Source organism: Limulus polyphemus, unplaced genomic scaffold (genome assembly GCF_000517525.1).
Source record: "Limulus polyphemus unplaced genomic scaffold, Limulus_polyphemus-2.1.2 Scaffold1365, whole genome shotgun sequence".
Lineage (NCBI taxonomy): Eukaryota > Metazoa > Arthropoda > Merostomata > Xiphosura > Limulidae > Limulus > Limulus polyphemus.
In genome coordinates, this window is record NW_013666975.1 from 80,595 (window position 1) to 96,326 (window position 15,732).

General features: G+C 32.1%; 1 protein-coding gene across 2 annotated transcripts in view; it reads left to right on the plus strand.

The window, feature by feature from the left end:
* The first annotated feature begins 10,355 nt into the window (after nt 1–10,355).
* Nucleotides 10,356–15,732, plus strand: part of LOC106463278 (multidrug resistance-associated protein 1-like) — an 84,440-nt gene continuing 79,063 nt past the window's right edge. For both annotated transcript variants that reach the window (XM_013923293.2, XM_022390722.1), the window contains exon 1: nt 10,356–10,477. In XM_013923293.2, the coding sequence (XP_013778747.1) occupies nt 10,433–10,477 (45 nt within the window). In that variant the 5' untranslated portion in view covers nt 10,356–10,432. The remainder of the gene's footprint in view (nt 10,478–15,732) is intronic.

Below are 15,732 nucleotides of genomic sequence, written 5' to 3' on the forward strand. Positions count from 1 at the left end.
AAGAAAGGAGAGAGCGTGGGAATCACATGATCTCGATGACGCAACAATATAATAAAGTAAATTGCTTTAAACTTGGTTCAGATTTTTGCTTAAACACACTTTCTTTTGTGCTTTTTCATAGAGTCAAAGCTTTATGGCTAATCTAATTTCACAGCTAGACTGAATACCTGGGTTATATTTACCCTGCAATGCTATAACTGGAAATATAAAACATATACCTGATCTGTGCCTTTCCATTTCGTTACAAAAATCACGAGATTGGGGTTTATTTGTTTGTTTTGAATTTCGTGCAAAGCTCTACGAGGGCTATCTGCGCTAGACATCCCTAATTTAGCAGTGTAAGACTAGAAAGAAGGCAGCTAGTCATCACAACTCACCGCCAACTCTTGGGCTACTCTTTTACCCATGAATAGTGAGACTGACCGTCACTTTATAACGCCCCATGGCTGAAAGGGCGATCTTGTTTGGTGGGATGGGGATTCGAATCCGCGACCCTTAGATTACGAGTCGAGCGCCCTAATCACCTGGCCATACCAGGCCAGCGAGACTGAGTAGTTTTTGTTATCAAAACGCGGACCACAGTTTTTTTAAATGGTGCAATTTTCCCCAAATTTCAGGAATCAATAAAAAAGTTTTAATCTCCTGTATTTTCTAAGTGGAGCACTTAGTATACAGTTAACACTAAAGTGATGTGAAGGAGTAATATTTTAAAAAGTTATGGCTAGTTTTTAGTGGTGGAAAATTCACGAAATTCCAAAGCAATTTTTTTTATTATTAAAAGCATGGGAAATTGAAAAAAAAAGGTGAATTTTATGAGCCTAGAATTTAAAGGATGGGTGGGAGGGTGATTTCGTAATCAATATCATTTTACTTAGAGAACACTACTGCCGGGAAAGCAAATTTATCAATATCAGACCCGAGTCATCCCATCTCTGTGTTTAAGGAATACACATACTCGTACTATATTCAGAGGTTTACTTATTTTCTAAACCCTCCATCTCAGGTCTTGGTGAGTTTTTAAGTACCTCTATTTCATGAGCGACAGGGATTTTCTATACTCCATAATTAGGAAGTTAAGTATTTTAAACCCCCAAATATACACATTTATATTTTCTGGACGCAGTGGAAGCTGTGTCTTGGGGTGCTTCTCATCTTTAAATACTGTTGTGTATGCATTGTGAATTTATCAGGAGTGTCTAGGGTTACTCCTGTGTACACGCAATGGTGACACTTTTTGAATTAAAGATTGTGATCCATTACACACTTTTGTATAGATTATGTGGCATTTGATACCCACGTTTGACCCATAAAAGAACACCTCTTTCACTAGAAGTCTGGAACGCGCATGCGGCCAGCTTTGTCACTTAAGTGAAAGGCCCGGAATACTGTGATCAGTTGAACACTAAAACTTCAAACCACTAATAATCCCAATTAGCGCAGCTAGATCAATGGCGGGGAACGAATACAAGCGAATATATTTGATAATATAAATATAAAACTTTGATGAAACTAACTACAAAGATATATTTGATATATTTTCAACAGTTAAAGACGCCCTACGCAGGACATAGGCTAAACGGTCTGGTCAGATATATCAAGTTTTAGGAATAGTCATTCCCATTTCTGACAAGAGGGAGGTCACCGAGTCAGCAGCACCCGCTGAACAGTGAGATATTATCTGTCACAGTTATAAGACCCCATATAGCTAAACGCATATCTTTATGGGGAAAAGATGCAATAAAATTTAACGTAATAAACGCTTGGAATGGGCTGAGCGGTTATCGCGGCTTGAGCTTTGAACCGTCTGATACAAACTGAGATAGCATCAAAATCTCTTTCGTTGTGAAAGAGTACAAAGGTTTTGTAAATAAACAAAACCTAAACCAAGCTATTTCCTGCACCTAAAGACGTATGAAGCTCATTCGTATAACATTCTCTATCATCGCTTCAGACGTACTGCTGACAGCTAACATAACTAGATACTTTACTACCCATCCGGTCGTGATGTGACATTTGCTAACCGATTTGAGCAAATGTGTTTCATAAATTCTTAAATTAGTAGCATCTTATTCTATAACTTACTCTCTTTGAATATTAAAAAATGTGCAAAAGGAAAATTAGTGTGTTGTTATTCCAGGAAGTACGTATTTCTTATTTCCATTGGCTAAAATATTGAATCTATTCATTTGACATATATATACCGTTTTAAAGGTTTCTATTGCTGGATGGGTTCTTTTAAATTATTCTATAAAAAGAATAAAGCAACAACATTCAAGCTATGCTTAAACATAAATTTAAGTTACTAGATAATTGCATTTATCTGTTTCGTCGTGACACAAAGTTAATGTTTACAACACCGAATTAATTAATTGACAAACAACCTCGCTATCTCAATAATTAACTATATCATAACTCGCTCTTATTGTTTACTTAAAATTAAAATTAATTCAGCATCTTTGTTTTTCGGCCCATTTTTGGCGGCAGAAAAAGCTTCACGGCCACCAAAGAAACACCGAGTATTAAACTAAGAAGAAAGTTCTAGACATTAAGGCCACGCCCATCACATTACCTTAAACTTTCGTACGGCTTTACAATTTCTAGAATGCCTGGATGAAAAGTAAAGCCTATAACAATACTTTAATGTTATTATAAAATGTGTATGCTGGGAAAAGAGTTAGACGAATAATAAAATTGTAGAAGTTAATGCAATTGAAACATGTCTGTGGATTTACAACGCTAGAAATCGGGTTTCGATACCCTTGGTAGGCAGAGCACATATATCCCATTGTGTAGTTTTCTGCTTAACTTTAAACAACAACAAAAAAATTAAAACAATTTTAAGCGATTTCTTTTCAGGCAAGTTCAGTTATTTTATGGTGTTAAGGTCTATCACAATACCCTTTTCTTTCTTGTTTTATTGACGAAAAGCTATAAACACATTAATATTAAAATTACTAATTTACAAAAATACTCTTTTGTTGTCGTAATTGTTATTAATTTCTGCACTATTTCAACCTTCTAATGTATCTGAACTAAGAATTTTTGTAATATTATGAATATAAATCCATATGGTGCTACATGTTGTGTTGCTCATCGGTGACTCAGCGGTAAGTTTCAGTGCTTATAACGCTAGTATTCGTATTTCGATCCCTGCACAGAACACAGTGCACATAGCCCGTTGTGCATTTTTTGCGGTGAAAACGAACAACACAGCATGCTTCTTTCTATATCAAAAACATAGTTATTCCATTTATCAGCTAATTTTATCTGAAATATACCGCTCCTTATATCCCGCCTCCCCAGTGGCTCAGCAGTAAGTCAGTGAGTTTATAACCCGAGTTTCAGTGCTATAGCCTGTTGTGTAGGCTTGTGCTTAAGAACAAACCAATTGCATATCCCCGTTATTTTGGTCAATACTACATTAATGTTGTATTCTATGGCCCTCGGGTTCAAATCCCCGTCCCACCAAACATGCTCGCCCTTTCAGCCGTGGAGGAGTTATAATGTGACGGTCAATCCCACTATTCGTTGGTAAAAGAGTTGCCCAAGAGTTAGCAGTGGGTTGTGATGACTACCTGCCTTCCCTCTAGTCTTTCACTGCTAAATTAGAGACGGCTAGCGCAGATAGCCCTTGTGTAGCTTTGCGCGAAATCCAAACTAAACCAATCTATGGCCCTAAATAGGAAAAATATATTATTTTAGTTACCTTTAATTTCTCACAATACTACACAGGACTTTAGGAGAACTTTACATTATTATTTTTCTATAGAGTTGTGCTGTAGTTTCAGTGTGTTCATTGTAACAATTTAACGTTGAGCGAAGAAAAAAAAACAAATGTGGTTTTTATTTGTTTGTTGTTAATCGCAAAGCTACATAATGAGCTGTCTGTGCTCTGCCCACCACAAGTATCGAAACCCGGTTTTTAGCGACGTGAGTCCTCAGACTTATCGCTGAGCCACTAGGGGGCACGAAATGTGGTGTTCGCCATTTGAATGTCTGTTTCTCTTGTTATTTCAGAATCATTACAAAATCAGTATTTTTTAGATCGATCCAACTCAAATGAATCGTTATCATGAATATCAGATGGAAATAAAAAACATATTTCGAAAATTATCGTTTCTTATCGGAATGTCGTGATAACACTCAGCTATGAACAGTTCATTTGAGGCTTGAACTATTTATGGTTGAAAATCAAAACTGTTAAAATATATAGTAACTATAGGTGTTAATAAAACGTGACACCTTCCCAGAATGACAGCCACACAACGCAATGCACAGCGGGTTCTCAATACGTAATGAAAAACATAGATATTAACTTCGAAACCTTCATTTAATACACGTACACACATACAAAAAATAAAATATAGAATTAGTCATTCCTATGATAAAGCTTAGTTACCCACTGAACCAGAGGAAGGCGTGGGTGTGTTTGACTTAAGTATTTGCGCTAATTCTGACTTGCTCGAGGTAAGAATGATAAAAGTTGCATAGTCATGGTTCTTCACTCAGTTGTGTCAGTGTAATCCGATTTTTTCTATTTTACAAAATACGACGTAATCGACGAGTATAGTAAAAATCAATGAGTTACGTTACATTCTAAGAAAATAGATAAAGAAAAGTAACTCAAAAATAAAATAAAATTTACAAACATCTCTAACATATTATATCATAAATTCGTTTATTAAGAGGATTTTTTTTTATCCATAACTCAGCACTTTTAATATGGAAGTTGTTGGTTATAATATTTGGAATAGGAGATACTATAAGTCAGATTGTCATTAGAGTTATTTATTACCAGAAACATACCTGAAAGCGTGTTGAGTGAAAACATTACTGATCTGTTATTGTTGTATTTTAATATTTATTTTTATTACATTTTAAATATTTTTTCGTTATCTTTTATTTGTTTTTATTATAACAAAGTCAGTACCTGTGTATTATTCATGAAATAAAAAGGAAGGAAATAGTTTTTACTATAAGATATATAGTAATAGTAAGAATGATACTGAAAATAATAGTAAGAATACACGAAGTTCTTTTTTTGAACAGTCTTAAAAACGCTTACTTATGAAACGTCAAATGATGAGACAGTATACAAAATCCAGCGATTGACGAGACGGAGAATAAGTAAAGAAGTATTCTGTTTTAATATACAATGTTAAAACTTTGTGAGTTAGTAAAATAGCTGCAGACAAAACTATTTGTAGTTTCATTATATTGAGAAACCAACAAATTACACAATGTTGAAGTATAGCCTGAAAATTAAGTTTGTTGTAATTTTTCTGTTTTACAATTTTCAAGCAAAAATACCAAAAGGACTGTCTCTACATAGCCGTCCATAATATGGAACTGATATACCAGAGGGACAGCAGTTAGTCTAAAGCACACACCAACAATGTTTTGAGCTAATCTTGCCTGATCGAATGGTTGATTTATCAGCCAATCTTACAACACACCTACAGTCCGCGTTTTTTTTTGTTTTTTTTGCGGCAACGAGTCACGAACCATGAACTATTGGTAATCCGAGCACATTAATCATTGGGATACATCAGACCCTTTTTGCCACGAAACGAAGCACTCAACACAAGTATTATTATAATAATAAATGTAACTTTTGTGTAGTGGATCCATTACAAATGAACCCTTTGGTTTTAGCTACTGAACGGTATTTTGCTCTCAATCTATTCTGAGAACACCGTGTGAATTGATAAACTGTACACACACACACACATATATATATTTTTTCTCGTTTTTGATGTTCTCACAAGAGCTTTAATGCACCTGAAATACTGTATAAAACGTTTATTGGAATACAGTAGAAAAGTTCGTTTACAAGAAATAACATCAAGGTAAGCCTTTTAATTTATTGATTAGAATTTTCGTGCGAGGCTGCAAAAGAGCCATCTTCGCACAGTTATCTCCACTTTTGTACTGACCGACTAGAGAGATGTCAGATGGTTAAAAACACCAACTGACAACTCTACAGAATGCAATGATAATGTCCGACATTTTCCATGCTGAAGGGTTAGTGCTGTACGCGTACGTTTCAACATACTAAATTTTTATCTCAAATCAGAATTAAAAGTGAATTTTTCGAGCAATTATCAACAACTATGATAAATACATTTATATATACCACATTTCTTAGGCATTGGTAAAGGGTCTTAGTTCATTATTCAAGAACGTTTTATCTATTTTGTTCCCGATAAACGAGAGTTGGTAGTTTCGTAACTTAGGGGATGACATTTATTTATTTTTCTGAAATGAAACAACCCTTTACTAAAACTTTTGATTTTTCACCACACCAGCAGTAACGCTAATGATTTCTATTAACCTAAATCTGAAATATTATCAAACATTTATTCAACAAGTTTTTGTTAATATTCAAAATTTTGAACATACATTGTGTTTTGAGCATGTAAACAATTACAGGAAATTAATTGTCATTAATAATAATAATGATATTCAATAAATGATATCATGTTGGTGAAAGTTAGTAAAACTTACTATAATATATAAGATTATTTTTATTTGTATACTTAAATATTTTATACTAAGTTATAAAGTATGTATATCCACTCTAAACTCAAAATAAACGAGTAACTTATTTCAGTCCAGGAAATGTTTCTTCTGTGCCAATTCACGAAGGTAATTTAGCAACTAATAATCAAAGACATCATAAGCCCTAACTCAAATGTATTTAGTACTGTTTAGTTACTTTCATTGTAAAAATTTGTCTTGTAGATTTAAACGTATCGGCAAAGTTAAGAACTGACGAAACAAGTTGTAATAGTCAAATTGAGCTTTAATATTTTCATGTGTATGTCAAATTACACGAGGTTGTTATATCGTTTGCATTTAATAAAAAATGCATTTTTGCAATGCGTTGAGCTATATAACTTGAACCTATTTTTATGAGGTTATATCGTCACAAGTTGCTGATATGAGATATAAACACCATACATCCCAAGCTAAGACTTAAGTGGAACCTAATTATAGCCAAGAACAACATAATAATCAAAACTATCGTTAATTAAAAAATAAGGTATTTACAAAACCAACTTACGAATACGAAAGAGATTTTTAATTCCAACGAATAAACTCAGGAGAAAATGAATCAGTAGAAACGAAATTATATATAACTTCTTTTAAGTTTTGTATTCTACCTCGAAATGCTTCTAATAATTCGTATAAGTAATTAAAATATTTTTATGTATCGTTCAAATTATTTTCAAGAGTCTGTACTTTTAAACTACCGACAGAGCTTTGTGAGATGGGTGTAAAACCCTATACACTGGCTAGTATGTTAACTAATTGTATTACTGTTTTATGTATTATCATTCTATACTACTTTTAATAAAACAGACAAATCACAGTTCAAGTGTTTTTGGAATGCACATCGACAAGAAGGAAGCTATGTATTATTTCCAGGTGAAACTGGACTGGTGGGTACACTACACGCACCAGTATTTCATCCAGAAACCAAAAATAAAAACATTTTATTTATTATTGACTGTAATTTTACGAAGTATTATCTTTATTTTCAGGCTTGTGTCTGGCTCAGTATGACAAGCACTTGTCAGCTATTTGACAAAAATGTAGATAAACACCAGGCTTGTTTGTACGCTACCACTCATTACAAAAAGTAAAATAAAAAGTAGAACAGAATGTTTTACTGAGAAAATAAACTATTTTCAAATATTCGAACAATCATCGCAACAACTTCGATTTCTATCACAAACTTTTTATTCTAACACCACTCCAATGTTTAAAGAAATTACAGATGTTTTAACAACTATGATTTCTATCACAAACTTTTTATTCTAACACCACTCCAATGTTTAAAGAAATTACAGATGTTTTAACAACTATGATTTCTATCACAAACTTTTTATTCTAACACCACTCCAATGTTTAAATAAATTACAGATGTTTTAACAACTATGATTTCTATCACAAACTTTTTATCCTAACACCACTCCATCTTTTAAAGAAATTACAGATGTTTTAACAACTATGATTTCTATCATTGATATATTGATAGTGAATGTTACTTGGTTAGCTTGTATCATCTAATCGTCAACTACCACTCTGAAAGAAAACTTTTACTTATACCAGTAAAACTTATTAGATGCATAAAAACTGTATTAATTACAAGAACTTTGTTAAAACTTGTTTGATGCCGAGGTAATTGTACCGTATATGATGCACCGAGGTCTACATCTAGTACAGCGTAAGACAGGTCTGATAAAGCTATAGTTACGTTGAGATCATCATCACTTGTTGCTACAGAATTTCTGGTTCTCTAGAACTTATATGATGAAATGTCTGGGAGAAAAGCAGATTCTGTATAGTTTGTACAGTCAGTTTTGTATAAATTCCCACGTGGAACTGGACCAGCGGGTAAGTTATTACAGAACAACATATCGAAATTCGTTTAATATCTTTTAGTTCTACTATATACCATGTATTTAATCATCTATAAGCCTAGTTATATTGTAAACTTTTTCAGAAATGTTTTTAATAAAATAATGATTTAGATACAAAGTCATGAGACACCTGAAATAATAATAATTATTTTATTATAATCATTATTATAATCAGAAATAACACAAAGCTTTAAAAAGTGTATTTTACAACTTCATTACTATAGAAGTTAAAAACTATACAAATAAATTGACTACTTTATCGCCAGATTCTAGCAAAAGTGTAAAGTGTACACTTGTTACGATTTACTTTATCGTCAACTCTATTAATCGTTTTACATTTAACTTTTAAAGGAAGTAAAGCAAATCAGAAATCTAATTCAAATATACTTTAGACATATAACCCCTATTCAAACGAATCAACAAGAAGGATATGACTTCCCTATTTTCCCAACTTGCTAGTGTAAAATTTAAGATCCTTTTACGAATTAGCTACATTTTATGCATTCTAATTTTAAAGTTTAAAGCTATGCAACATTAAGTTATACAAAATTTTAGAATTGAGTAACAAGATTACCTGTTCGACGTTCCCAACCTAAGCAGCTGTCACATTAAAGTGCTTCCTGTTTAGGACAAACGACGGTATCACTGACATAAACAGATCAGGACCCATTTTGTGTCTGTATAGGTCGTAACTGGGAAGGGGGTCTTTGAAAAATATTGCAACGAAATATCCAGAAAATCGATGCCAAGAGTCTCATAGAAACAAAAAAGGGGAAAGGTGAACAGTTCGGGGACGAATCATATTCTAGGTTATGGGGTATCATATATATATATATGTATAACCTGCGAAAGTGTTTGGGTTATCGAATTGCATATACCAGTCGTATTCTGAAATTTTTAGACTGACATTAAACTGATGTTCTTTTAAACAAAAGTTGTCGAAATTCGTTTAATATCTTTTTTAGTTCTACTATATACCGTGTATTTAGTCATTTGTAAATCTAGTTATATCGTAAACTTTTTCAGAGGTGTTTTTAATAAAATAATGATTTTGATACAATTATCAGAGGAAAAGGTCACCCGCTGAGTCAGCCGTAAGTTTATGGACTTACAACGTTAAAATCTGAAACTCGGTTCCCCTGTGATGGTTGAAGCACAGGTATCTCATTGCACGTGTAACTTTGCACTACAACGACAATAAAGAAAAATGACTGATAAACTAGATGTACTTCCGCAGTGTCTCCGAACGTGTTCTGTTTCAAGAGTAAGTAAAACCAAAATTAAGAGGAACTAATATTTTTATTTCTTGCATTTGAAGTTCATATGTCATGCTGTGTTGTAGCCCACAAAGTGCATAAATCTTCTCGCGATTCATGGCATTCGCACGTTTTACTGACGTCACGACAGTACAAATCGCAACATTAAGCGTTCCTTATGTGACGTCATTTTAGTATTTACTGACTGGCTGACAGACAACACACTACTGTATGGTGCGAGTGGTTATAACAGGCGACCCTTTCCAGGCTGCCTTCGACCCCTTCCGGGGAAATAACACTAAATAGCTCAGTGTATCGTCTAAAAAGAAATTAGCAAAAAGAAAGATATATATAGTAAAGAAGATAGTGAATTTGTTCAATTTCTTCAATAAGCGACAACGTTAGACGAGTAAAATGAACTGAATAGCTCGGAGGTCATCATTCTACACTTATAAAAACATGTGCACTTACATTATATAAAATAATACAACATTTGTGAAGCGAAAGCCTATTTAAGTAAGTGTGATATGCAAATATATAGGTGTATGCATGTATGTATTTTACTGCGGAATGGTTACCCTAGAATGTATTCATAGATAATTGGTTGTTTGCAATAGAACACTTATCCCATGACCTTGCCTCAATAGCAAGCGATGACGATGCAACTTTGCTGCGTTTTCTCACTACCCTTAAAGAGCAGCTGGAGAAGCGGCATTAGGTACAGTTAGAGGTCGCTGTTGATCAGGTATGGCTGCGAAGCTCGAAGTATTTTGTGGTAGTTCTGCATTTTGGGTAAGTGTTTCACTTATTTTAACATTTTTCTGATTATTTGGTTTGTACATTCAAGATAAATTTGAAAAACATGCACTAATATTACTTTGCCCGAAGAAAATATAGACTGAAGTTGATGATTGTCTTACTTTGTTCTTGTAACTTTCACAACAACCTGTATATTTCATTTTCAATTATTTGATTATTTCTGAAGTACGAAACTTGAAAGTAATGTAACTCGTTAGTACTCAGTTCTGTTAATAGTACCAATTACTACCACTAGTACAAGTAATAATAGTAGTATTACTATTAGCAAGTACTGGAGTAATAACTGAATTTTAATTGCACCCTAACATCGCGATGTCGGTATACATTATAAAGACCACAATAACTTAGACACATTTTTAAATATTAGTTTTATTATTACGTTTTTTGTTGTTGTTATTTACAAGCATTATAACTATAAGTGCTTTAAAATATTTTACCACATTTGAGAAACATTTTTAGGTCTAGAGAAAATCACAACTAATCCATTTTTTTGTTTTTGATTTTATTATATTGGGCACCTTCACGTTAAGATTAAGTGAAGGGTTGCAGTTAAAATGTTTGTTAGGTTTATGCTTGTTAGGTTTTACATGTGAAAAACTATTAATCATTACATGAGACTTTTTATCATTGCCATTGTGAACATATTGAGTTTTATTATAACTTGAATAATTTAAATTAAAATTGGTTTCAGAAGTTTTTAAAATTATTTTTAAGTTTATAACTGAAGTTTAGGTGAAACTGATATTGACAAAGAAAAAAGTACAGCAGTTTTTTTAAGATAAAAATATGAAGACAAACATTTTTTAGTCATCATCTTAACATTCAAGTGTTTAGGTGTCTAAAATAAGAGTGAATTTGGCCCTAAACAAATGTAATGGATCATATTGTACTTAAGTAGCTAACAGTTCTTCTTTGATAAATGTTTTTCCTCCTAAACAATTATCATCCCTTAAGCTGGCCAGACTTTGAGATATTATTACTGGGTTTATGGCTGAAAATATTGTTAACTACAAGGTTACCCAACTGATGAAACAATGCATTCTACTCCTTTTAAAATCTAAGTAAGAAAAATATATTTGATTAGCTGCACTCATTAAGGGTTGATTTTCCATTTTGATCTAAATTCATCTGAGTGGAAAGTAATGTCAATTAGCCTTTAAACATGCAAGTTCTGAAACTAATGTAGAAAGTATATGTCTTCTTGACAACTTGGAAAGTATTGTGTAGATAATAATCTATATTCATACTGTGGGTTAACAAAACCATAAATAACACTAACGTACATAGTAATTGTCTTGAGTGTTTGGATGAATATTCAGATGCTTAAATATTTTGAATGAAAATGAACTTTTTGGTTAAAAAAATTTTTTACTACTGTACACCGGTTGTTTTGGTATGTAATACTTGTATGAATAGAATTGTTTGTATAGTTTCAATATCACACAAGTAAGCATAGGTTAACAATGAGTAAAACTTTTAGTTAAATGTGTGAAAAGGTTAAGGGAAATTGTACTTATAAAATATAAAATAATAATTTTTTCAACCACTATGATAAGGTTTATTTCCTATTGCAGAGTCTAGTAGTAGTAGGCTGCTAATGTATTGTTAAGTGATATTTAAGGCTGGGGCTAATATGCCCCCAGAAGCAAAGGATTAGGCTCTGAGATGTCACTACAACCTCACTTTTATCTTCAGCCTGTATATAAATCTGAAGCAGTTTACTAATAAACTTTTGGCAGTACTTAAATGCCATCATTTTTGTATTATCATTCAAAGTGCTTGATCTAAAGCAAGAGTGCCAGAAATCTGGTCTTAGTGCTTGGCATTAACTCTCATGGTGGGTAGGTCTCCATCAGTGTTGATTCATATTGGTAAAGCTTGTTACTTGTCAGGCTGTATGTAATTTTCTGTTTCATTTCTGACTTTTTTGTTATAAAATATGTTGCAATGATTCCAGAGAAAGTCCTCAAATACTCTTTGTTATGAAAAGAGTTTTAAACTTTTGAGTTTTATTGTTATTGAAAACTTGTGCAGGCTTACAAGAGGAATTTTGAGTTTTGGACTGATTGTTTAATTGGAAAGAAATAATTAGACTATTAAAGTACCATAAAGTGTACAAGCCCACAATAATGTTAAATCTTTAGGTAGGATTAATTATCCTTTAAAATTAATAACACTGGTCAACAAAATAAATTTTTTTTCTTCTCTCTCATTAAAGATGTAAACATGCTTTTCTGGACCAATTTTGCATGGTGATTCCACATTTGTTTTCAGTTTTCTTCTAGCACATCTAGTTATCAAAATATGACTGGTGTTAATTTCAGCACAATTTAGGTAATAATCACACATTAAGCTAGTTAACGTCACAAGTTTATTCATTTTTCAGTTTAATTCCCATAAACATTATACACACACCATACACTTGGTTAAATTTATACAGTACACACACTCGTGAAAAAGAAATGTGCAACAACTTAAATTATAATTAAGGCAGTAACCTTTCAAACTTGATTGGTCTCATCACAAAAACTTGACGTGTTAGAGTAAAACCAAAGACAGATTTTGAATCGGTGTTCCAAGAACTATATAGCCCACCTATAATTATATCTGATGAAAAATTATGTGTTGGCCAGTATAATTGGGAGAATGGTTTTGTATGTTAAAGTGATACTTGTATCTGATTTTGGTAGCAGTTTAAAAATTATTGTTCAATACTTATACATTACTTCTGAAAACCTAAAAGCTTCATATTTTTGTAAGTATTATTAAATAAAATTGTATATACTAAAGTGAAGATTTAGTAGCAATAAAAAATTTTGTACATGCATGTGTGTGTGTAAGGTTCAGTTTGAAAGACTGAATTATGAAAATAATAATAATTGTTGTTTAGGACTTGTAATGTAGCTAGATTAATATGAAAAATTATAAATGGAATTTTCTCTACCTTAAAACACTATTATTGTGACCTTTCGACCCTCTTACTGGAGCCTACGTCAGGCAACAATGCATTTTAACGTAGTAAAGTCCGTTTATAATTATACATATGAAAATCATATTAGTTACTGTATAAACTAGCTTAGGGAGATTTTGAATATTTCAAGCTAATAATTTCTTTAATGGACTAAATGGCTCTGCATAACCTGTTGACTTTTTGTCTTCTGTTAGTAAAAAATACTGTTACATATATCAAGTTGATCAAGTGAGATATCATAAGAGTAGCCTGTCTGTGCATCATTTCAGTTAGTTTGCATCTTTTTTTGTGCAGCAAACCAGGTACAGATGTAAAATGGATAAAAAAAGACAAAATATTTTTTATTTGTAATTGAGTATTTACCTTATTATAGCCTTAAGTTGCTAAACAATCTTATGAAAATGTATGTTGAGTAGTAAAAAGTATTTATAGTAAATAACATAACTGTATAATAATGTGTTGAAACACTACAAAAGAAATCCCCAGATTCTGTTAAACTACATGTACCTTGTTTATATATTGATTAGTATTAAAATTGTAATTGTCTTTTGTGTAATTAAGAACAAAGGAATATCTAGATAAGATTAAAGAAAATCTAGTGTTGCACATTTCTGTGCAGTTTTCGATGCACTGTCTGTAGATTAATGGATAGGGTTGAGCTTTTGTGTACAGTACATGTCAAAATACAACTACCTTCTGCAGCTTTGAAATAAGCAAACAAGAAGGGATGTGTACTTTGGTATAAAGCAATCAAGCATAGCATAGGATGCCTCTTGTGATCATGGTTCCTTTTTCTCTGACCCTTTTGTAAGCAAGACTGAGAGAAAAGAACAAATTCAACTTAATCTTGTGTGTGCACAGTAAACCTTGATCTATATGGTGTAGCAATATTTGATAAGTGTAGTAGATAAAACTTTATCATTTGTTCCAAAAGTGCAAGTCATGAAAGCTATGGAATATGCAAAATGTGATATTGAATATTTGTAACTATAAGTATATTTAATTTTTTTTTATTGTTACCTCTAAGATATGTATTTTGATAAGATATTTTGTAATTGAGTGTGCAAAACTGTAATGATGTACACTGTATCATGTAATGTTTTCAAAATTACAAATATTTTCCATGATACGTTATTACAAGTGGAGGAAAAATTATTCAAAAAGCAATTTGAAAAAGTAGATAAAGTTTTGTTAGTATTAAATATGATGATATTTGATAATATTTTCAATTTAACAAAATTTACCTGAATTATTAAATAAGTATTAATTATGGCATTATTATATGTAAATATATAAACTAGTAAATGACAAAGAATCATCAATAATGTTTAAAAGTTATTTTTTATAATTTGAAGTCACTGCGAAATATATGTTTTTAGTTCATTGAGTCATTTTTGTGTTATCTCAATTCCATTTAAAGTGTTAAGTTTTTTGGTATTTCTTTGAAAGTAGTTGAGCACCAGATCCATAACAAGGTCTGCGTTTTGCCATTTTTTACACATAATAAACAATAAATTTGTGGTTCATGGCTTTTAATCTTTTTTTTTCTTTCTATTTGGCATGATTTATTGCTTTCATTAAATTTTATATTTAGGTTTCTTGGGCTATAATTAAGAACTGTGCTTTATACCAAACTAACATCATCTTCATATATTAATTTTCAGTAATTGGTATTTTTTTGCTGGTACAAGACATTTCATTAACAAAGTTCATAGTAAGATACGCAAATTACATTTATACCGAACCCCAATTTTTTAAAATGTAACTCACTCTGATAAGATCCTTGTGGCAGTGGATGCTACCGACTGATTGTTCTCCCTTTAGTGCCCTACTCCAGTACTATGAGTTATCAGGCCAGCTGAGATGCGACAGACATAGTAGTTGTCTAGGGCAGTGATTCTCAACAGAATCTGTAAGGCATGCAGTTACAGGCCTCCCTGGGCCAGAAAATCTGTAGCTGCCCTAACTGTATACATGGGCCTTGATATACAAGAGGTTGAGAAAACATGGTCTAATTCATATTTATATCATCACTTTGAGTAAGATGTTGAGATTTTTCATAGTTCTTAGTACTAATTGTAGTTATGTACTTATGATTATTTATCAACATACATACTCTCATGGAAAATATTTATGAAATTTCGGATATTTTCATATCAGATTTGCTCTATTTTATTTGAGTCTGTGACATTTATGTTGTTTTTAGATCAGTGTAAGATATTGTTGCGTCAGCGAGTCACATGACCACTGTGACGCC